A 26,082-nucleotide genomic window follows, 5' to 3' on the forward strand; every position below is an offset into this window, starting at 1 on the left:
CTGTACCCCCCAAAAATAACTTTTTCATATGTGCAAATTATTGTAAATAAAATTCTATTCATATAGGCACAGTTAAAAAAAAATGTAACTCAACAAGCATCAAGAAATGAATGTTTTGCATTATTTGAATAAGGGCTGTTCAAATACAATTTACAACACAATACCAGTACTTCAGAAGCCACTGATACCGATATCAAATACTGATACCACTTGTAGGTGTGATAAACCAAACTGCCCCTCTAAAGAAAATGGCATATCATTTCAAAGAAATTTCATGAAATCATTCCTAAATGTTCTACTCCTCTAATTTTTAATTACTAGTTTGTGATCTTAAGTTAGTCTTAGCTAGTGAAAGGAAAATCCACATTGGCCACAGAAATATGTTGAACCTGAAAAACTAATGATAAAAATTTTACAAAAATTAACCAATGAATAGCCCCTCAGACATTGTTGTTGAAATGTGGCTCATCAGAATTATTTTAATCATCAAACTCATGAAACAGGCCCGCCTGCATGAAATTGTTAGCACTCTTAACTTCATATTTTGTTACGCAGCCTATTGTTGGCAATCACTCCAATTGAAAGGTTTCTGCAACTTTTTGCAAGTTGAGCATGTATGGAAAATCATTTTATCCCCAAACAGCATGCACATATTTAACAGCTTTTAAAAGCAACCCTAGTCTCAAGGAGGAGAGGGTGTCAGGTACTACAAAGATTCCAATAATCACTTACATCTCCTTGAACATTCAGTCAGGCTGTCTAGGAACGGAGGCATTGAGAATTTTAATGCCCGCAACTGCTTTTTATGTATTTTCTTGTTGTTACCATTCACAGCGTGAATTCTGATTTTCTCCCTTGCTCTCTTTGGGAAAACTTGAATTTTTTTATTCTACCCAGCATTCAAACGCGAACACACAAGACGGAAACAAGACCCACAACACCCTCACACAAGTTGTTGAAGATGAAAATGCATCATACAAAACGTTTGAAGCAAATAGTAACTCAATACATTTGACTTTTATTTGGCCATACAGTGTTATCATATTTAATAATGATTTAGAAAAGTCAAACACCAGGGACAGGTCCCATGACTTCACCAAATTGTTCAGGTTAAAAAAAAAAAAAAGTGATTAAATTCCTAAAATCTGACAGGTGCAAACAAAGGATGCTAAAACAGGGGAAAAGTGAAGTTCATCGGGCAAATGATATATATATATATTGTTTTTATTAAAGGGGAAGTCTAGTAAACACTACCACTAGACTAAACATGACATTCTGATTAATTTTGTGTTAGTGCAATATGATTGCGCAACAAAGCCACGCATCTTTATCTACGTATCTCAGGTTGGCTAAGGCTAAAATATTGTTCGTCACGGATGGCACACAACTTTGGGTATTTATGGTCAAATGAACTTGAGCTGTGTCACGAAAAAAAAAAAAAAAAAAACGCCTTTCATTGTCACACTGACGCAGCATTCACTGACCGCTTACGATGTGGTAAATCTGACACACACACTCAACGCGCAACATATAACTTACGCATATGACCACAAGAAAATATGAAGGATTTCCAAAGATGAGAATTATTTTTCTATTTTGTAGTTTTTACATTGTTGCCATAGTTTTGGTGCGTCCTATACATGGTAACATAGAAAATACCAGAATTTGACCCTAAAATTAAGGGTGCTTCCTATACACAGGCGTGTCTCATATTGAGGTCATTACGGTAATCGTCATTTAAAAAACATATATATATATTTGATGCAAGCAATATCTACAGTTTTTAATGACTGAATTAATCACCCAATTGAAGGAAGGTTCATATTTATCATCGTGTTAACATCCAACTGGGGAATCACATTACGTGATCCTTGCAGATAAACAGCAATGTAATAGAGGTGGTAAAAAATGAAAGTGGATGAAAAAGCAGCCGCCAGCCCCACCAGATTCCAACTTGATCCGCGTCGGAGCTCTTCTGTGGCTCAGTGCGCCTTAAGGAGGATTTGTTGGGGAAATGATTGTGTTCACAGAGGCGAGGGCAACCCAGTTCTCTACGCTTTTTATTCACCTTGCTGTACAACAACACACGTACTACGAGGAATGGCACCCTCACCTTCTGTGGGCCTGAAGAGCAGTATTTTGAGATTTTCCACAGTGGTGAAGGAAGTAACGCCGCCAAACTGGCTGGTGGCCCACCTCACCAGATCTTCGTCCTTGTCGGGGAAGTCCACAACGCGCATGTTGCCGCGAGGCTCGTTGCTGTGCAGGCCCAGCGTCGAGGTGTTACTTTTCTATACGGTGGAGACAGTACAGTACCAGTAAAAAGTTTGGAAACACACTAATTCAGTGCTTTTTCTCAAGTTTAAATCTCAGCTCTTTTTGATGAAGTGTGATATTGCTAAACAAAGAGTAAAATGCACCAGGCAAAATAAGACACATTTATAGAGCATTTACAGAATAATTAACCGATGAGAAATTATTGACCCTGCCCGCCCATTAGTATTAAATGATACAGTATGTAATGTAAATTTTCTTATGTTTTGATTACAAAAAAAAAACAATAGCAAGAATGCTGAGGTCAAAGTTGAAAGCCAACAGCGTGTCACCATTGTTTCTATTTCTATTTGCCTCCAGCATTCCCAGACTTTTTTCCATATCAAACATGTTTGTGTGCCTCTCTCTCTTTCTCTCATTCATTTCTTCCCCGCCGCTGACGCCGCCCAGCTCTCCTTTGCGTCTATTCTCCTCGTTGGAAAAGAAATGTTTATTATGGTTAAGCGTCCACGGGTCCGCTTGCACAAGCCCCTTTGGAGCCAAGGTCTTTCCTTCGCTTCCTGACTGGGGCCAGGAAATGAGACCTTTTTTAGCTTTGTGCGTCACCGTGCTCAGCTGGAATCTGGCTCCATACAAGGTATAAATATCTACGTCCACGCCGCGGACCAGACACTGCCGCTTCCGCGTCTGGCCCGATGGGTAATAACGGACTTAATTTCGACAGAAGAATGGCCTTGGATGCACGAACATGAATGCAAAAAGATCAATGCAATTAATAATGGATATGCTGGCCATTAGTATTCCTTTGGATTTTAATATGATTATAATAATTAATTATTAATGCCGCCATAAACATATTACTAAAAGCAACACGTAAGAGCATTCATCATCCAGTCGAAAAACAAATAAAAGAGACCATAGCACAATCCACAAATCATCGTAATATAATCAAGGACATTTGTTTAATAAGATTTTTTTTGGTAAATTAACTATTCAAAGGGCTTTATTTAAAAAAAAAAAAAAAAATGTCCCTGATAGGAGGAAAAAAGCTCTTCCCCAGTCCCCCGTAAACAAATCTTCCCTCTATGTAATGCGATTCTGAAAATGAGGTCATAAAAATCCGTTTTTTTAAAGGAGTATTGAGTATTACAGAACTTTTTTTTTAACTACTTAAGGGAAATTTAAAATATTTACTGAAAAGTTTACAATTTTTTTTAAATCATAAAAATGATATGTGTTGTAACTATTTCAGCTGAAATCTCAAGTTCTTTCTGGTAATTTTACATTTTACAATAATTCATATAATTCTTCTCTAATCTCTAATTTATATACTATGTATACATTTATGTAGTGCTTAATCCCAAAATACAATGTCCACCCCATGTATATATATTATATTATAAATGTATATATAGTACACGAATTTGACTTTGTTTATTGAGTTTAATATTTAAGAATTATATGAACTACTATTTGTGATATTTACAGTACAGTATATTAAAAATGAAATTGTGCAATGTCGGTACTTATTGTATCCCTAATAACCTGACAATTTTTCTTCTTAGTCCAACAGTTAAAAGGTTAAACAAGTATATATTTAAAAAAAGTAATTGAAGTCTTTTCCTGTAATAATAAACCAGTACTATGACACTTGTGTGACTTAAAGGTCCTCTATTATGGCTCTTTTTTTATCTTCAGGACACAAAGTGACTTTTCATTGTTTTTGGACTGGAGACAGGCAGGGCACAAATGATAATCAGGTCAGTATTTGATCCTGAAAGAAGCGAAAGTGCTGACTCTCTCAAATGACTTATCGGTGTGGGGCTTTTGTGTCAGCGTAAGTCACCGAGGTCGCACGAACACTCGTGCGCAGTCGCTTATTCGAGTGTATCGCGCCAACAAAGAAAGAGCGCTGAAAGGCGAGGCGGCCTGCAGGGAGTCGTTGGTTCTTGCGTGACTCTTTCATTGGTGCAGGCACCAGAAATAGTACATTTGACGGGAAATCGACAAAAATAAAAATGGGGAACTCCAGTCATGCCTGAAACCTGAAAGAAGTGAATGTTTTTTAACCCTCCTGCTATTAACTTTCCTTAGATTGCCCCATTGTACAATTTATATGTTTATAATCGTCGTGAGGACGAGGGATGCTTTTATTTGGGTAACGGGTCAAACTGACCCAGGAACATGATGGCATATAAAAGAAGGCTGATGATTTTCCCCTCTCGTCAGTCTATTTGGTACAAAGGTGGGATTAAGATGCAAATCCAACTACAAAAAGATGAAAAGTTATAATTTTCTCGAATAATGAAATCATTCCCGCAAAGAAAACAATTTCATTCCAAATTTTTATTTTGACCAGAATTAAAAATGTAAATCCCATAATAATTTTATCTTGAGAAAGTTTTTACTCTCTTAAAATTATGTTTTTGTCTTAAAATTACTGTTTTGTCATGTCATATTTGTTTCTTATATGACATTCGGCATGTAATAAGTGTGTTTGTCAGAATGTCAGACATTCATTGCCATTGACAACGATATAGACATCAAATATTAATTTTTCTGCGATGCACTGACAGCTATACAAGGCAAAGATTTCTTGATAGTTGACATTTCAATTTATTTCAAAGGGGAATGTTAACATACTGTCGGAGAAAATTATATTATGATCTTGGTGAAGAAAAGTAATCACGGATACCAATTGATAGAAATTTGATTTGTTATGGTTCTAGAACTGAAATATCGTAAAATGACGCCTTCTTGACAACTTTAGGTATTTTGTGTCATGAATTAAATTTATGTAATTGTTATTTTTTCCTAATTTTTGTGTAATTATATAATTGTATTGCCATATTATCAGCACGGAAAAATGGTACTTTGACATCCATAGCCATCAATGGCAATGAATGAATAAATCTCACCTATGGTGAAGACTTCTGTTGAATTTAACACAAGTGTTCTCATAACATTATTTTGTTTTCAAGATGTTCTAGCGATCCCTTGTAGCATGGCCATGATATGTAGATTTTCAAGAATGACCAACAGCATTTTGTGCTAGACATTCAGCACAGGGACATGTGTGCGCATTTGCCACTCGCTGTGACCGAAGCGCGGCGTTAATGTCCCGGCGTTAGCTGCGAGGGTGACCCTGAGCCAATCTGTCACAGTCGTGACGCATGTCCTCTGATGCAGAGCAGCTGCTGTTTTCTCTGAAATCGCACTTAAACACTATAATCCCCCAGTGGTGTGGCTCATCCCGCAAAACAAAACAAAAGAATCCAACAAAACATCCCAGGGAAACGTTGTCCAGACCCTCAGTTGAGCCCTGATAACAGTCGCGCTATCACGCCACTGTCAGCATATCTGACAGGCATGACATTTCTTCCAGCATACACACCCTTTTCATTGGAAAGTTGATTCGGTGATGGAAAACAAAAATAAATAAAGCTGATATGTTGAACTCTAACTTTTTGTGGTTACAGTATATTGTCGACAGGCACGAATGCGCAACTGTTTTTTTTTTTTAAACAGAGGCACCAAGATGTGCCTGGCTTGACGCACACTTAAATGAGGTCCTAAGCTAGCAGACAAAACAGGTGTGTTTGATAAGGGTGAGGTATTTTTCAGTCATCGTTTATTCGACAGGTATGAAAAGAGCGCGTGAACATAGCGCAAACAATAAGCTAGTCGAGAAATAATAGCTAATCGCCCTCTTGCCAGGGTGGCAAAACAAACTGCAGGAGCAACGTAATCTCTGTGTAGTAGTTTTTATGTCTCCCTTCATGCGCATCTGAGGGCTTTTTATTTGTTTACTGAGGCGGCTTGGACTGGATGTTGGCGCTGCGTATCATTCTCGTGAAGGTGAGAATTAGATCATTTACGTTGTCACGTTATAGTAACGGAGAATGTACTTTCCTTAACTGGGTCCTAAACTGACCATGCAAACCATAAGTGATGAATTTATGAAACTTTAAGGACACAGCCTTGAATAATGTGATGGTCGTTGTGCACACACAGACAGTGCGCTGTTAACGTTAGAGCGACAATGGGCATTGATGAAGACTGTTTTTAATAATAAAAATAAATAAATACATGAATAAAACATTGACAAAAGGGTGCATACCAAACACTATGTCCTGGTACTCATGTGAGTAATCCACAAAAAATTCATGTGCTCTGCTGGCTATGTCTTGTTTCCCCATGTCATGCCATGCCTCCACTTTTTTTTTTTTTTTTTTTTTTGCATGTGCAGTTCATAAAATTGCAACTTTGTTATTTTTTTAAAAAATGCTATAAAAGTGACAATTCAATATAAAATTATAGATTGGATATTTTTTGACTTGTTTGACAGCAACAAATGTTAAAATGTAACTTAATGGTTCTATGATTACAACAGTTTAGGGATAAATTGAACACAAATTCTATTAGCGTTCATCTTTGGACTATAAATCTGAACAAACTCAGCCCTTCAATCGGTAGCCTGGATCTAAAACATTTTGTGATTGTGAATGTTTATGCAATGACAAGCGCTTCAAATCTAAATCCTGCTTCCAGGCTGCATGGTTGATAGGGGCCGACACCAGTAGCAGGATATGAGGCGACAAAAAGCACATTTGTCAATCAAGAAAACACTTAGCGGTGCAGACAAAGTTCAAGCCCACAAAAGAAAAGTGCTACGTGGGCAATAGTGGAAGAAAGTACAACAGTGCTACACGACAGCACAGGGACTTAATAGGACTGCTTCGCGGGCCAACAAACTTTGGCTAAAGTGCTACCATAAACAGTTGGACCAGGACTTTGACTTTATCATGACTGGGGATAAACCCAGATGCTGTTTTTCGCTAACTAACTAGCAGTGAGCAAGTTTGCTCGAGGTATATCAAACCTCTGGCAATTTCGGTGGCAATGGTGCATTCTTTTTTTAATTAAAATGATTCAAGGTTATTTGTCCCTTAAAGCATGTCTGGTATCATAATCATTACATTCCTGGTGAAAATTGGGTTTATTTTTGTTTTGTTTTTTTCAAATAGAAATCATAAACGTGACAAAAAAGATGTTTTTAATTGTAAAATTAGTGCATAAAAAAATAATAGTGATGCAAATTTATTCTAAACACATCTTTTTTCTTGTTCTTTTCTTAATATTTTTCCGGAACTAAATGTGACACTTTTGCAAAAAATTCTAAATTGTCTCGTAAAAACAAAATGTTGACCCAAAAAAAAAAAAAAAAAAAAACATGATTTTATTCCGTAAAAAAAAAAAACATCCAGGACATTTGCGACATGATCCAGAAAAGTAATTTCGATGTATATGTATAATATATTTTGATTCTCATCTGCAGTATTACTGTATTTCTCATATTTACGTCAATACACATTTGTTCTTTGTAATAATAGAATATGACATTTCCCTTAAATCTTTCACAATAAAATTGTGATCACAAATCAGCACATCTCACAACTGCTCCTGGTTGAAAATAAAGTCTGGAATTAGTGCTCTTTCTCCACAAGAGTAATCGTTCTCTGTGATTCTGGAAAAAGTTGTAAGGATACAAATAAAAGTAGTAAATTTAACAGGAATTAAGTGTAATGTTAAGATGATACAACTGCTTTTGAATGAAACTACAATACAACTTTTTTTTTTAAAAATACTGCAATGTGTGTCCAAGAGCATATGTAAGGGGAAAAAAAATGTCCAATTTTCTTTTTTTCATTATAGTCTGCTTGCACTGAGCCAAAGTGAGACAGTGAACTTTCAGATGCAGGACCACAGCAACTTTGGTAAAAAATAATACAGTCGAACCTCTACATAGTGAACTTCAAGGGTCCGAGGAGAGAAGTTCACTATGAAGAGAGATTCACTTTATAGAGGTTTTCCTAAAATGTTCAGAATTCATTGATGAAATATGTGAATAATTTTTTAATAAATATGTAAATAATTTTATATACGTTTTTTTAAAAATAAATATGTAAATAAATGTACATTAAACAACTTAAGTTGTTTAAACACTAAAATCTAATGCGGTAAAACTAATGTAAAAACATTTTACATTGAACAAAACTCTTTATTATTATTCAACAATAGTTAATGAATACAGTATATGATCATAATAAAACATGATCAGTGCATGTCATCAGCGCGGAGAAAGTAACTGTCAATACGAGGTTGCACGGTATGCCTCCACTCGCACACTTCCGAATTATGTCGCACTTCTCCTCCAACGACAAAGGCTTTCGCTTCCGACTTATAGATCTAGCATCCATACTTTTCACGGCAGATTCCTACATCTTAGAATTTTCGGAGGGATGACCAGCGGAGAAACGCGTGCGCAGTGGACGGCGGACGAAGTGAAAATGCAAGAGAAAGTCGAGGCGCGCGAGAGCGGCTAGGCAGGGAGGAAATCCCGACAGTGCGCCCAATTTTACAACTTCACAATTTTCGATAAGTTCAGATATTCACAATATAGAGGTAGATGCTGTCAAGGGACTGACTAATAGCATCACTATGAAGAGATTATTCACTATGTGGAGTTTCACTATGAGGAGGTTTTACATACACGTCAAATATAGCTGTTTTGCAAGGGACCGTAAAGATTCGTTCACTATGAAGAGAGATTCACTTTGTAGAGGTTCACTATATAGAGGTTCGACTGTACCCATGTGTGGCTGTTTGCATCCACTTCACCTTTTGCTTTTTTATCGGAACTTACACACACAAAGCAGCACAAACCAAAACAATACTTACATAAATGTTGACTCCAGCGTTGATCTCATAGAGACCGTAGGCTGTGTCCTGAGACGTAATGATCAGGTTCATTGGTTTAGTGTCGGTCATAACCAGAGAGAACATCTTGGCATCCTGAGAGAAAATCAAAGCAACACAATTAGCATTAATGGAAGCAAAAAAAAAAAAAAAAACATTGTACATGTTGTTGTATCACCATGAATAATTAAGGTGGGCAAGATGGGTTGAGCAATGCCTCACTTTTATATGCAAATGTTCCACTGCTTAAGCATAAGAATGAGATAATAACCTCTAATGCTTATATGAGAGCTTCATAATACGATGCTAACCATCCTGTTGCGGGGAGTTTTGGCAGTAGATGAAAAGGCGGCCTGTGATTAGGGAAAAACGTTCCAGCGAAGCGGCGTAAATATTTCCCCTGTGCTGTCAAAGCGTCCCGGTGAGAGTTACTGTACCAAGGAGCCAAGTAATGAGGCTCGCAGACTGTACGCCACGTTGCAAAAAAACAAAGCACAACCTTGTGGGATGGCACACTGTCTTCTCAGGGATCAATACAATAAATAGAGAGGCAAATCATACAGCAGTGATATGATGTTTAAGGACACTGGTTGACAGATTTTCATTAAATGCAAGTTTCTTCCGACAAGTGCCCCAATCAGGAAAAACACAACACATTCGTAAATGACACAAATAATAGCGATGAGTGACAAGTTGAGCAAAATGTTCGATAAATGTACGTCTGATATGATACTATGATTCAACTGTTGCTAAGAATTTATTCATGATAACCATAAATCACCTTGCATAATGTAAATGAACATCCTGAATAATTCACAAAGTAAAACAAATAATACTGATCTACAGTACACTGTCACGTGACAAAACATGCACACATGCATCATATGTTCATGTTCAAATTGTAATCAAACGTTTTCCCTCTAGTCCTCCGCATCCTGAATGCATCAACTCAATTAACAAGGTTCTTAATTGGCTTGGAGGAGTGAGACGCTGGTTTGAAGTATTAAAAATAACTTCCAGCTGCAGCCGGATTTGACTTATACTTCTTAGCCTATTGCGTAATCAGCCGAGGGTGTGACAGCTACGCAGTGTCAACATGTCTCCAACACAAGCGGCGTGCCAGTCACTCTCGGCGCAGATGCTAACGAGGTAAAATGTGCTTGCTATTTTTAACGTCGAAGTCCCATGCGAAAACTGTCAAACACGGACAAGGACTGGTGAGCTGATATTTGTTGCAGTTTAGTACAGTACTGACATTGACAACATGACTAACTTGGATGTTTTACTGTTGTTTTCCTAAAACATGTCTTCTAAGGAGTGTTTGCAGTCATTTGTTCACTCAAAACCAGGTCAGGGATACATTTCGAATTTCTGTGATAACGTAGTGTGCCCGCTGCAGTCATGTAACACACGGTCATGTAATATTCAGCAAACTTTTAAATCCATCCATGTTGCCCATATTGTGTTAGCAAGCTAAGACTAAGCTAACATGGTGGTTTCTCTGGTCCAGCATCTAACTTTGCCAACCTTCTTCATTTAAATGGTGGATGTCTGCTCAGGCTGCCAAGTCAGTATGTGTAAAATTGTGGACCTCCCTTCTTGCAAAAGTCCCCCCGGTGACCCTAAGCAGCTAATAGGCAGGTAAAGTACTTTGACCGTTTCCATTGACTGATTTCTTAACAGTTAAACATAACGTTCATTAGCCGGCTAAAATGTGTACAAACACATCCTCCCTGATGACAATGCTATAACATTTGAGTCAAATGGGAAGACACCCAATTCAATGCTCTAATGTGTGTTCTTAAATCTGCTCTATATAAGAATCGTGGTTATGAATCAGCCCTAATGAGCATTTGCGTGTCACACAACCAGTCAAAAGTTTAATAGCACTAGAAAGTGTGTCCAAACTTTTTTGACTGGTAGTCTTCAATTACGCTGTACAAGTTATTAGAAACAAACGCATCACAGGAGCATGCCTCCAGTGAGGATTTAATGTTCATAGAAACTCATTTAGGTTGATATATTTTTTGGGGAGGGTGAGATTGTTTTCTGGACTGGGTCCAACGGAGAGACGATGTGCAGGTCTAAAGCTAAATTAATTTTCTTTCCGCCCGATTTTGAGCGGGATCCAAGAGAATAGTGATGAGCCTGGCTGGGCCAAGAAAAATTTGCAGACACAGTGCTGAACAAATTAAGTCCGAAGAGACCTCCAGAACTAATTGTTCTACCAGCGGAAATACAGATGCTTCAAATGCACAAGAAAAACATAACATTGAAATTATATATATATATATATATATATATATATATATATATATATATATATATATATTAGGGCTCCACCATTATGTGGTTTGTTTACATGGTTTGTCCGCCGTGTTTTCCCTGTGGTAAAGAAATTCCAGAAGGGTGGAAGATCTGGCCACGGGGATGCCACGCGGTTGCCAAAATGACGTAATTTGACGGATCTCGTGGGCGTGTCAAACATAAACCAAGCCTAGCTGCCGCCGTTGTCGTCGCTGCTGCCTGATTTGCTCACTTGCGAAGCTGATTGAAGTCTTAACCTTGCGTTTGCCCCCTGGTAGTAGGACGTGCTTGATATGACATGTAAAGGTAACCTTCTTTTCAAATGTTAATATCGGCGAGGATCATCTGTATTAATCGTCCTAGCCAATATCGTGATCGCGAATTTTGTGAAGCCATTATTTAACGGACATCAAATGCATAATCTTTAATGAACATTTTATCATTTTAAATAACTGTGAAAGTGTGAATACATGTTAATCACTGTCATTTTTCCTCCCTTTTTCTATCATTATTACAAGCACCCTTTTGTGGTACGATTCAGCTTGAAGTATGGAAGTGCTTCTACTTTTTGCACCTCCCCACTTGACGTGCTCACTATAAATAAAGATTATTACCTAAAAAATTGAATTAATATACCTAAGTCTGTATATTTTTTAACATTACCACAAGAAAAAAATCAATACAAATTAACTTTCAACAACTTAATCATTTTTACAGTGTTTATCCAGGTACAGCATAGTCTAAAAAAGAAAAAAAATCATTCCTTTTTTATTGCCATTACAATGTACATGACAAAAAATGCGCATTTCTCCCTAGGGTCATCCACGTGCCCCCCCGACATCACCTCGCACCCCCCCAGGGGGGCCCATCCCACTATTTGAGAAGCACTCAAGTATGTTGAGAGAGGAATTAGCCAAGTTGAAATGGGCGCCACTCAACATGACTTTCAAAACTGACTCACTTCCTCATTTGTGAAGGATGATTAGTGATGCTGTTTCCAGTTATTCTTTTGTTTCATTCCCTGAATAGGAATTGGCTCCACGGGTCTCGTCTCAGCCTGATGCCAACAAGCCTGACTAACCTGGCCCCGTGCGGGACACTAGGCAACATCCTCCTTGCAAATTCGCCCTGTCTTCACTCCCCAACCCAAAGGGTGGGGTGTAAAACATAGTAAAAAAAAAAAAAAGACGGAGGAGGTGAAAACGCAGAAGACAAAAAACTTCAGTTTGACTGGAGAGCTTAGATATAACCTAGCATCAAAAACCAAATTTCCAAACTTACACTTACTCGGATCTACAGTTTTCGAGATATTGAAGGTTGAGTTTATTTTTTTTTCAATTTTCACAAAAATGCACAGGTTTCGGATTGCCTTTTCTCAGCAACGACTGTGTCCTATTTAAAAAATAAATAAAAAAAGAGTACTTTTAAAATAAATTACCTGCCAAAAGAATAAATTCAAAAATAGGTGCCGAATTCTATTTTAAAGATCTTGACACTTTGTAAATTTGTTTTTCCAAACTCTAGCGCTCATGCAGCTGTAATACAAAGTAACTTGTTGATTTACAGAGAAGGATGACATTACAACTGAGAACCAAATAAATCAAAATTGTGCTGTCCTGATTAATGTAGTGGCACATGTTCGATATGAGCGCAACCTCAGAGAGTTTCATTAGTCCACTGTGGCGTGTTGAGAAATTTCATTTGTTAGATGAGATGAGAATATCGGAAAATGCATTAGCGGCATGAAGCTTGTAAAGTAAAAATCCACATAGCGACCACATCACATTTAGCGGAAAACTACAATAATCCAGTATTATTTGCCCATCCAAATGACAGTACGTCGCAAATTGAAAATGAATTATTTTTATTCTGGTGGGGTGAACATTTCTACTTCCACTCGAACAGCCAAAAGGCTTATCAAATGCCTCAAATAAGCAGGCCATATTCATGTCTGCCTGTCCATATGCGAGCATGCAACTGGCTCGCACCAACCTGCCTTGAAGATTAAATCTTGATACAACTTGACTGAATAACTACAAAAAGATGCCTCCGTTATCGTAATGATGAACATGTGAGAAGGATGGAAGAAACAGAGGACGATATAAGAGAGCAGAAAGAAGAGTGAGCATGAGCATGCTGATAAGGTTGTGACAAATGCCAACTGCGTCGGTGAAATATGGAGTCTGGAACAGCGATAAGAAGGTGTTAAAGATTCCCGAGTTCCTTTTCCTGCTTAACGAATCCCACTTCGTCCAAAGACAAACCGCACACTATTTGATTTTGGAGTGCAGTCTCAATGTAGCGCATCAATACAGCACGACAGCATCTCATTAACACCGCTGTTGGATTTATAAGATAGAATTGGTAACACATTACACTTTCAGCGAGCATTTCTATTGGTTATAGCGTATTTATATTTCTGCATTTTTTTTGGGACTCCACACATTTCTGTTGAGACCCATAGTTTTCAGAGGTATTGCTGAATCACACGGCCCAATGTGACATTTACGTAAAAATGTTTTGTTTTAAAGGACTGCATTCACATGCTATAATGTCAAAATACACAATTTCTCCAGTTATAAATACATTTGCTGATATTTGTGAATGGCAGATTCCATTAGAGCGGAAGATATGTTGAAAATGTAATTTGATGATGCCGCACCCTCGCTCATTTAAGGGCAGACGCCTGCCTTGACATACTGTATTGTCCTGTCAGCTGAAGATAATCATCAGGCAGTGATGTCAGACGAGTGACATAGCGCGGCGCAATGGATATAAATATCAAATAAGCAATGTATAACATTTTGACACTTGGCGGTGATGACGGGCATGATTACACAGCTTGGTGCTGCACTTTTACTTGCTAGTAAAGTTTACCTAACTACAATTGAGAATAGTAAGAATGTCAACTGCAAGTGCTAAAACAATACTGAAACCCTAACTCTAAGCAATTTAAAAATTACAATAGTGGCACATAAACCAAGGAAAAATTCTACAGATGTAACACAAACATTTTGAACAAGAGAATCATTTTTTTAAGAGATTTGAGTCCATTGAATGAATCGAATTGAATCGTTCTTCGAAATATATCAAGACACATTTCAAATTTGTCTCTATATGTCTTAGAATGAGATGGCCCATTTGCAGTTCAACATAAGTTAAAAAAACAACAACGAAATAGTCATTGGATCATAATGACTCCTCGTCCCACTGAGTTGAACTGAATCAAATCAATCCGCCTTAAAACTGAATCATTTTACAACTTACATATCACAGATCATTTCGTAACCTCAGAACAGTTAACCTAAAAAAAATCCTTACAATAATATATCCTGCAACCCCTATAGACTAAAACATAATTCTGAATAATCCTGATTTTCTGAAAAACAAATTAAGCATCAAAATCCACCTGTGTTTATCCATCTCAATGCGTGGCCATTAAACCGCTTGTTCTCAGCCAAATATGACCGATTCTACAGTATGCCCTATGCATCTATACATCTTTGCATTAAATTCACATTCTTACCGTGGGAGTAAATTTGAGCTTGAGAATGTGGACCTCGGCCTTGTCCTGGCCCACAAAGCTGGTCCAGCAGCCAAGTTGTAGCTGCCTCACGTAAATCCAGGAATTGTCGCTTACATCCATGGGATCACAAGTCGGACATGAGGCTGCAAGACACCATAAAGCATAAATGGTTGAGCCGTGGCGCGTGGAAAATGGTTGTATGAAACACTAGGCCATTATAGATCAAGAACGGTAGTTTCGTTCCTACGGCAGCAAAAAAAGTAAAATTTGTGCGAATTTCAGAATATGCCAAAGTCTTGCAGTCATTAGTACCAAAAAAAATCTGAAAGAATTCTGGGCCTGTTCATTTGAACACACAGGATTGGGGAGTACCAGAATACATGGATAGGAGTTGCAGATTTAGGATACCTAAAAAATAACTACCATATTTTTCAGACTATAAAGTACACCGGATTATAAACCACACCAAAAAAAATTTAACAGAAAAACCGTTTTTGTCACATATAGGCCGCACCAGACTATAAGACGGAAATTGTAACATCAGATGTTTACACAAAAAGATAGTACATTAATACATTTTTTGTTTTTATTAAAAACATTTTTTCAAACTGCCAGGTGACAGCAACAGCATGCCTTCAACACAGACTGAACATGCTTGCATGTTTAGAAATAAGAGCAGAACCTGCATATTTTCGACACCAGACCAACACACTCGAATAATGCAAAAAAACAACAGTAACATGCCTGTTTACAACTGGGAAGTGCACTCTATTGGCGAGTAAAATATCAGTTAACACTCAAAATCAATACTTCGAAAGAGTCTCTGTTTGTCTTCCTATGTTTACCGGGTGATTGCCCCCTGGTGAATAGTTAAAAAAAAAAAAAAGTAAAATAAGATGCTGGGCTATAAATTGCCAGGTTAAAAGCATGAAAAATGTAGCGGCTCAGAGTACCAAATTTATGGTAGATAAATAAATGTCTATTAAAGGGAAGAAAAAAAAAACGTAGTCACATTATCGTTAGAGTTAATAAAAAAATTGGGATCATTTCACAGGATTACAATTTATACATAAAAGGGAAACTCTCTCTTTTTTTTTTTTTTTTTTTTTTTTTTACACACACCCACACAGGGTTACACCGCCATACTCGATAACTGCATGCTAGCTAACCACGAAACATAATCAAGGCCATCCTAAAACAACAATGCCTGGTAATCATGTTAGTTTTCTTTAAAGGTTCCACTGCATCCACCACTATTTAATTGTTTGGCCTTGGTAGAGGTTTCGACTGAAGGTGCATTCTCCTGTAACTGATAAATTGAGTCCAGGTATGTGCTTCAGAGTCACGGTCCAAAAACATTTGAACTTGTTCCAGATACTGTGGGACCAGCTCTCTAAGTGCAGCTCGTATGACTGTGTTTAAAAACGAATTGTCTGGGATGCGTTTATCGAACGTGTCAGGATAAGCAGTCGTAGTCATCCATCACTCCACTTGTATGGGCCGCTGTTTAACCCCAGGCGGACCCGTGTCTCTGGAGAAGGAATCAATTTGGATCGGCCTGTCTGGTCACGGATGAGGCATGAGGGGGTTAAATAAATGCTGTGACCTGGGCAACATGTGTCCATGCTATTATGTCACACAGGCGGTTACACTGTCAACACGTAGTATGCTCTACTCTGACCAGCAGCAGGAGCGATAAAATATCCCAACTTCCTTGTTTCCATGAATAGCATTGAGAGAAAGCAGTGAGGAGGTCACATGACTTTCCAAGCCAATCAGGATCAGTAATTCTTTTCTGACCCAGGTCAGGTTCTCCAGCTTTCGTCACTTTTCAACATAAAGACTTTTACTTCTCTAATTTCTTGTCATTTCTGCTTCTGGGTTCAGGTAATGCTCCTTGTTCAGTAAAGCTGAATTCTTACCATTGACAAACGAACAGTACAGCACTTGTATTATGAAAGATGCTTTTCATGTTTTTGTAAAATAATTGCCAAAACAAGGTTCTTGGATTTAAAACGTTGCCTTCGTATTGCAAGGTTGTAACCTGTATTTGTATGCAAGCCGAAAATGTGCCGTAGCATAATCTCTTCACCCATTTTTGGGTGGCTCGACACAAGGGCAGCTACGATGGAACTTGTATTGCTATAAAAAATGTGACTCAATGATTGTTGCATTCTGTTGACTGCTTTATGTTGACTACAATGAGATCCTGGTACTTGTGTAGATGCTTACAAGTTTTAAGCTAGGCTCCGCATAAATTACAATAGCCAAGTCTAGATAAAACCGCTATTTACGCAATTTGATTGGAACTGAAAGAGGCATGAAGGGCAGTAGTGTCATTCGTGAAACAACTTCACGCTTTCCCGATCTGTACTGCAGCTTGTCTTTGTACATCCACATCATGTCGGAGGTCAAGGCCGACTTCCTGTTATTCTGCTTCTGTGCGTTCATGTCTCTAGCTCAATAGCCACCACGAACATAAAAGCATTTTTCTCTTGTTCTGCTGTGACGGAATCAACTTTCCATGACAGTCACCCCCAAGAGGTCTCACTCATAAATCGTGTTGATTGCAGATTGCATCCGTAAGTCTGTGTGTGTGTGTGTGTGCGGGCATGTGTCACATTTTTACAAGGCACCATAGGATATGAACAACATTGATTTTGCCCTTGTGACCCAGGAAATGCCAATGGCCTCGCTAAGCGGTTTGCTGGTAAATGAGGTATGGAGGACTCTTCCATTCCATGTCCTCTTTATCCACTTATATCAGCCGCTTCCATTTCCCATTTCATGAGAGGGGGAAATGTTTACGGCAGCTTGCTGATTTCCATTTTGATGTTTGGCGGGGAGCAAAGATGTGGTAAGAAAAGACGGTAGATTAACCAAACGACACCAATTGATGCCTGTGCGCATCAGCGATACGGACAAGTGGCCCAACGCATTGAGGAGTGATTGCTGTGTTTTTAAAAATAGGTCCACAAAACCGTGATTAAGTAACCCTATGGGACATCTGTCTATATCAGAACTATCAAGATAAAAGGAATGTCAAGATCCAGAGATAAACCTTTTTGTTCATGCCGTACTTCTTTAATAAACAAGTCTATGTAAATGACTAGGAGAGCGGTTGTTTGATAAGGACATGATAACCTTTAACTAATGACGTTGGCTCAGCTCTCCTAACTCCTCAAGAAATAATCGTTTTCAAAAAGATTCGATCCAAAAAGTACCATGTTTTGTTGCCACAAGCAAACAAGTATTTGCAAATGAACTTTTTAACAAAAATTGAACACAATACTGTACTTTTATTAACTATTAACCCCGCTAGCAATATACTGATTATTGGCACAGATTTTTGGCATTTTCACTTGAACAAACCCTAGCGAGATCAAATAAATGACTAACTTCACAGCCACTCCCCAATGCTGGCTCCTCAGTGGGATAGGAACCTTTTGGAAACTCCATTAGCTAACCACAACGCTTTTGTGGAGATAAAAATTTGTGCTCTTGGCACACTTGGCAAACTGACTCCATAATCCAAGAGAGGAAAAACGGTTTTATGCAGATCTCCAGACATGAAACTTCATTTTCATGTCATACTTTTCTCAGCTTTGCTGCTTTTATGACAACAACATATACCTTCGGCTAACCACATTATCTTCACTCAAAAACCCCTCTCAGAATATATATATATATATATATATATATATATATATATATATATGCATATATTCATATATATAAAATGTTTATTCTGCACCTCGCTCAAGCTCACACTCATTTTCTACACTTCCTGCAACATCTCACCTCCCACCAGATTTCACAGTGCAACTTCTCCTTGAGCGAGGCTTTCCATTTGACAGATTTATTCGGGAAAGAATCCCTGCGGAGACAGGCTTGCATCTGACAAGATAAAACATCAGTGTGTGTCGGCGGGGAAAAAAAAAAAAAAAAAACAACCGCTGTTCCCGATTGCAGACAAATGCCCCCGTTGCAGCGCTTGCCAGTATTTTGCACACCATGTCGGACTTACGTGGCCCCACGGTGGTTTTAAAAGACAGGAATTGGTTCATTTGCTAAACTTGCTGCAAGGTATCATTGGTTAATCATTACTTATCATTGACTCTCTTTCAGCTGATTTCTCAGCTCGGTTGAACCATTTGTATGCTGTGATGGGAAGTCAAAGCTAGCAACTGAAGTGCAAAAGTGCTTAACAGCCGCAAGGTATACGACATGACTTATCACACTTTAGATTGTTGCAGTTCCACTTATGACCTGTAGGTGTCTGTCGCTTATTTAAATATCTATAAACTGCTGAGTCTCCATAGTATATAACCTGTACTTAACATCACCATCGTTCAAATGGGGGTAGGAGTATCCCTGGGGATGCATGGAATTTTTAACAAGCTTTTCACATTATATTAGCAAATATAATTGAGTCATCTTTAATGGTGTGACAGGAAAAGCAGATTTTATTTTCAAATTAAGAACAAATTAATTGGAACATGAGGAGATATATTGCTAAATTGTGTTATCATAACTATTTTGCAAAACATTGAATGTCTTTATCTTTGTAATGTTTACGTGGATGTATATTTTAATTAGTGATGCAATTTTGTAGCAAACGAGTCAAAAATAAAATAAATGAAGTTACACAACAGATCTTCAGGAGTTGCTGAATAAAACACACCTAAAGATAGCACTGCAACTTCAGCTCCAAATTTTAAGTTTTTTTTCTTCCGCCTTTAAAATTGTTCTGTACTGGTTAGGGGGTAGTTGGCTGAAAAAAAAAAAAAAAAATCACAGGAGGTAGATGGAAAATAGGTTGAGAAGCCCTGCTTCACACAGTGAATGATGCCCAACTAGAACCAAAATTGGTTGTGGTCTAAAGTGCAACAGTTCTCATCAGACTATAAATGCGCATAACCCGTTTAATCTCAAAGCCCCATTTCAACGTCTGACAGTCCAAACATTCAATCCCAGGTACTTTATTTAGTTTATTTTTTGTTTTTTAAGTAAGCATTGTAGTGAAGGAAGATCTGACAATAGATGGCAATGAGGGAACTCATTTACAAAGAGCTGACCGTTATAACCCTAGTGAATGAAAAGGAGGGAAGAAAAACATCTAAATCACAATAACACACTCAATAACATCTGAATATAATCCAGGTCCAAATTGCAAGAGTTGTAATCGGAACTGAATCCAAACATTCAATCCCTTTCTTTTTTTTTTTTTTTTTAAGCATTTGAAAATTTAGGGTAAAGTAGGGTCTGAAAATAGCTGGCATTGAAGGAGTCATTTTGCAAATGCCTTTAAAGACAAGGAAGGTGCTGAAATAGAGTCTTAAAACCACATTATCTCTTGCGATACAGCATTGATCCATAATCTTCGATTTTTTTTTCCCCTCCCTGGCAAAGCATGCACAATAACTACACCTCAAAAATGAAACGAACATTACCTGGATTCAATGAAGGAAACCTTTTATTTTTCAAAATAAAATCACTTCTAACAAAAACGTGCTCATACCCAAATGGCAACTGTGTAACACCGATGTCCAGTTCAACGAGTACATCTTTTAACAATGTAAGGACCAACAAGCCAGCATAATCATCTTCTCAGTAATGGACTGTCCATGGGAGTCTATTTCCCTCAGGTAGTATTCCTCTCATTTGTTTCCAGGATTAAATGAAAACACGCTTATTATTCCGAAGGCCGAGCCGGGCCTCTTTAAATGAAAAGCTCACCGTCCGCGTAGGACCAATATAATTATGCGGAGTGCACTCGAGCTGCACTAAGGGCGACCGGTGACTGCGTTTGGGCGTTCCTGGAGACTGTGAGGTGATTTATCTTCTTCAGGGATCAATGCAGCCCAACGCAGAGCTAGTTCTCTGGCTGCCATCCTGTATTCCAACTTCTTCCCTTTTGTTTCACAGAAGCAGCTAAATCCCTGACAGCAAGCGTCTTGACTTGTTTGCACTGGTTTAGCAAACATGCGCCTCGCACCGTGTCTAAAATGTGAATATCAGCAAGATGGAGGCAATTATGCAATGCTTTAAGGAAAAGAGATATAAAACAGCACTGTTGAAACCGGTGATGCATCACAGGGTGTACTGTATTTGTGCACTGCATTATTCTAACTGCCCATAATCCTCCCTTCAGAGGAACACATTTCTCCATGCTCTGTTAAACATCAGGGCGATAAGGAAAATTATCTGTCGAGGTTCAATGTGAATAAAGGCAACTGAAGGGAGATTTTATATTCGTGGGAGAGAAGTGAAAGTGATGGGCCCCATGTTAGAAATACTAGAGGAGTTCTTCCACTAAATTTGAATGGCACTGAAAAGTGCAATTCACCAAGAAGCTATTAACCTTTGAAACCGAAGGCACTATTTGAATTTGGTGTGTAACTGTATAGCGTTGTAAAGGAAACATTATTTGTTTTGCAAGTCACTAGTTTGCACTAGTTAGCATGTATGGATGGGAATCTCATGATTTAATTCTATTCCGATTTTGGGGTCTACAATACGATTCACGATTGATTTTCAATTCAATTAAAATGACGTTTCAGTTAAAATGTTTTCCTGCTTCAATGTATAGCTGTGCTAAGAATCATAATACTACAATCTGCTTTGCAAGACAGAACACATGAAGGAGATTTACGAAGTTTTTATTTGTGAGGAACATGCCTTTTTGCACAAAATTAGCTTGTGGCTAATTGCTACTCTGTGAAGCTAGCTATAAATTGTATAGTTTTGGTAGTAGAGTATAAAATAAAATGCAACAAAACATTGTCATTTCAAAGGAAATTGTAGTACCAAAATATGTTCTTTTTTAAACGGTTGCCCAAACAAAAAATAGTAATATTTTTCAGTACATTTATGACAAGATGTAATTAAAATAATAGTTTTCTAGTGAGCAGTATGGGCATGAAACGTGCCAATTTGTTCATCTCTGAGCATACCGGTTGCATTATCAGTGACAATTGTAACACATTATTTAGTACAGTATAAACTATTTTGATTCATTTACTTGTGAATAATATGTGTGTGTGAATTTTGAGTTTTTATCAACTGTTTTGTATTTTGTTTTGTGGACATGCAGACGTTTTGTGTTGTGTTGATTACGGACCGTTTGCTTTCTGTTCTGTATGAATATTTGTTCCAAGTTAGCTCGTTTAATTCACAGTCCCGGGCGAGAGAAAGGATAGCCGTGTTGTTGTTGATCTATTAAGTAAATCAACATTGACAGCTGCCTTCCAACTAAATAGATTGTATTAGGTAGGAACGTGGAAAACATATTTATCATGGCTTCAACGTGATTGGGACGTGTGATAGGAAAAAGACACGTTTCATGTTTACATAATAGGCCAAAGCAAAAGCAAGCTTCCTAAGGTTTTTTGTTTTTTTTTTTCATTGAGAGTTACCAAAATCAGAATATTTACCGTTAATAGAATGAGATTCTAAGAATCTGGACATTTTTAAATTAAAACACAGGTAACTTAATAATTAACCTATTAGCAAAAGTAATTGTCACATAATTTGGTATTTGATTAGCTGTGGATTCACCATTGCATCTCTATTATTAAAATCAATAATATGTATTTATGTTCTTTTCAAATAATGTGCATTAAATTGATATTTTATCCTAGGCCAGTCCAATGAGTTAATCCCAGATGTACTAAAAGATTAATTGCTCCTGTCCCATTGTAAAAGTGAGTAAAGTGTTTGTGTCTGGAGAGGAACAAGAGAGGGGAGGGGCTAGAATTTCTTTAGTATTTAACTATGGCGGGAAAAGGAGAGTGTCAAGGCCACCATACACCACAAACACACGTGGGGCATGCACACACACACATACACACACAAAACGTTTATACGGTTCTACTTGTGAGGACATCATTGACAAAACGCATTTCCTAGCCCCTAAGTTTAACCATCAGAAATGATTGCCTAACCCAATTACCATAACCCAATACCAACCTGTTCTCTAAAAGCAAGTCTTGACCCTTAAAAAGAGGTCTGAACAAGCGAGGACCGGACTAAATGTCCCTACATATCCAAAATATCCTCACTAAGTCGATAGAAAACTCAAAACGGTTCTCACAAGTATAGCGGTACAGGAACACACGAGACACACACAGCCACACACACACTCACACACCTATTGTCCCGAGGTTTCCGCAGCTGCAGATTGAGGCCTGACCATCCACAGGAAGGTAAACAAGCTCTTATCAGTCCTCTGCAGGGGCATGCACTGTCCCTTGGCCTCTCACCCCTGCGCTTGCTACACGCCACCACACAAGCTTCCTGAGCATCTTGCTTCCTCAACCACCTGAAACACTATCCATAAAACACATACGCACACACACTCACAACACGGTGATTAGCGGTGTCAAAGTTTTGACGGCTTGAAAAGGCCGCCAGCCAAACGGATGCTCCGGCCAGGCCGCGCTTGGAAAGGAAGCCAAGACGTAATCGCAGAGCCTGGAGACAGCCTGTCTTCACACTCGCGCTGTTTACACCTCAGGGAGCCATTCGTCCGTCTCCTCATCGTTGTCGGAAGCCGGCGGAACAGCAAGTACGGCAGCGGCGTATGGAAGGTCTATGGCTCACTTCCTCTGTGCTCGCTTTATGCCCGTAATGAGACGTTCCATATACACATAGGCACGTTTGCGTCTATGCTATCTTTTCTCGCGTCATAAACCATAACATATCACTTTTATGTACATTCGCTTACTATATAGTCTATTACCACAAAAAGAGGGCAGGGGCATTTCATTATTCAACTATAAATGTGTGAATGTTTATTTTGAATAATACCCAAAACATTTTGTCAGCAATACATTACTTGACAAGTCAAAGTGGAGGTTAAAATAGGCGTACTCAGATCCCAATAGAAGGGCTGGGCAATAATTCAAATGAATTTGATTAATTTGAGCTAGATTGTGAAATTGATGTTCTGAACGAGTGGTTTATAAGAAATGTTTACAATAGCTGCTAACTGCTTAACTCGTTCAGTGCGAGCCATTTTCCGACTCTCCTTTACCCTAAAATAGTTCTTCTCAAATAGTGGGGCGGGCGAATTGTCATGTTTTTTTACTCAATCACATTAATGAGTAATGTGATTTAGGGAAAAAAGCGGCACAAAGTTTTATACTTTTTTTTTCAGGTTAAAACGTTTAAGATAGGGGTGCCCAAGTCCAGTCCTCGAGAGCCCCTTCCTGCCTGTTTGCCACGCAACCCTCATCCGACACACCTGAGCATGATTGTTATCAGACTTTTGCCAAGCTTGCTTATTAGTTGAACATTTGAATCTGGTGCGTCCTGGATGAAGGTTCCATGGAAAACAAGCTGGATAGGGGCTCTCGAGGACCGGACTTGGGGACTCCTGGTTTAATATATTGGTGAAAGTGTGTTAATGTCAAAAATGTTTCTATTTATTTCTATTTCCCAGCCGTAAGAAAAATCTTTTTTGATTTTTTGATTTTTGTGATTTGGTTAAAGAAAAAAAATATGGATACAGAAAACAATAATTAAAAAAATGTGTTGAACTCAAATCCCAACTGCATGTAGCGACAAACTATTTTATTCCCCAGAAATATTAGTGAGATTTTAGACAATTCTCCCCCCGCAGATTTTGGTGTGAGACAAAATCACAGTAGCAATTTTTGCTTGCTAAAACAGAACATTTGAGGAAGCCCGGTTTATTAAAAAGTGATCAGTAGGAACTAAAACTGTCGGTTGAGTCATTCAGGTCTATTAAACTGCCTTTAAAAAGTAATCTGACTGCTCTCAGCAGTCTCTATGGGGCAGATAATAAACATTATGATAATTTAATACTCTGTAGGGAGCTCATGGGCCAGGACTCCAAACTTTAATTCTCTGGAGAGACTGTTTATGTGTAGGACTGAGCAGTTACTCTACTTTAAGTGAACAATGGAGTCTACAACTGGAGATAATTGTATTGACTACCATACTGCTACCTTTTCCTGGTGGAAAAAGAAGGCATTTGTTAAACAGAGATGTTAACTGGGAGAATTTCAGTTTCTATAGCAGAATTGTAACCTCTCATTTGTCGAAACGGGCAATAGTATATTCACTAAACCACAATAATATGGGATTAAAGTCATAACTACAGTACTTATGTGTTTCAATTTTCCTCAGGATTTTAGTCAGGAGTATGAAGTAGATGCAGACATTTTTCTTAGCAGGCCACATAGAGCACTGCAAAATGAAGTCCTTGAGGTTGACGTCTGTGTTTTAAAGCAATCGTTCTCACAGTGTGCTATGTGGGCTTTAATGGCAGGTGTAGCGTATAAAATATGATTGCTTTCAATATAGCTGGGGAGAAGAAGTGAGCTTGATGTGCTAAACCTCACACCTTTCTAACGGCATTGCAAAAAGCATTACCCAGATGCCGATATTAAGTGTGAAGGCAGAAAGTTGCCAGGGTGACGTCATCACTCGTAGAGTTTTACGGGCGGTGAAACGGGGCTTATGGTTACCATATCTCCTCGAATTAAGTCTAGAGGTATTTATTTAGTCAGCGGCATGGAGTAGCATGCTTTTTATTTCCATTATATGTTTTTTGGAGACAGGCAAACCACAAAATACTACGCATTTTATCAAGGGATGAAAATGACGTTGATTATTTGTACTTATGCAGCTGCTCAGGTTTTTACTTGTTGCATGGTTCAATGTACATGCTCATGTGTACTTTGTATCTCATATAAATTGTCCAAAGAAGAAAGCACAAGTTTTTTCAACTTTTAACTTCATGTTAAGTGGCGTGACCCAAATTTGTACACGGGTCAAACCCACACTGACGTAGAAGTAAAATCACAATTATGGTAAATAGAAATATATAAAGAAATAGTTCATCAATTAAATTACTTCACTTATATCACACATAATTGACAATGTCATATGCCAATAACGTTAAAGGAAAGAAATACAAAAAGAAAACATAAAAAGGTCATTCCAGCTACCTGGTAGCACTACCGGCAATGTGCATATGTAGAGAAGCACTTAACTTTAGTATGGCATCTATTTGAACAAAAATCCAATATTTGAGGTGGTGCGCTACGTTCTCCCTGGTATCACAAAAGATTGATCGTGTAACATAATCATCCATCTGCATGTTAGATGAACACAAAGACTAAATTAAAAAGTTCCATGCTAATTAAGCGTAGCTGAAAGCAGAGACAAATGCCACAGTGCATGTT

At 38.1% G+C, this 26,082-nt stretch overlaps 1 protein-coding gene across 1 annotated transcript in view; it reads right to left on the reverse strand.

The window, feature by feature from the left end:
* The window catches only part of eng (endoglin), a 46,214-nt gene that overhangs the window by 11,252 nt on the left and 8,880 nt on the right, over window positions 1–26,082 (reverse strand). Inside the window, exons 3-5 of the mRNA XM_088435873.1 lie at window positions 14,867–15,009; window positions 9,016–9,129; window positions 2,114–2,291 (exon numbers count right to left, since the gene is read on the reverse strand). Of these exons, the coding sequence (XP_088291999.1) occupies window positions 2,114–2,291; window positions 9,016–9,129; window positions 14,867–15,009 (435 nt within the window). The remainder of the gene's footprint in view (window positions 1–2,113; window positions 2,292–9,015; window positions 9,130–14,866; window positions 15,010–26,082) is intronic.

This window comes from Hippichthys cyanospilos, chromosome 15, assembly GCF_059441005.1.
Source record: "Hippichthys cyanospilos isolate Australia breed blue-spotted pipefish chromosome 15, RoL_Hcya_1.0, whole genome shotgun sequence".
Taxonomy (NCBI): domain Eukaryota; kingdom Metazoa; phylum Chordata; class Actinopteri; order Syngnathiformes; family Syngnathidae; genus Hippichthys; species Hippichthys cyanospilos.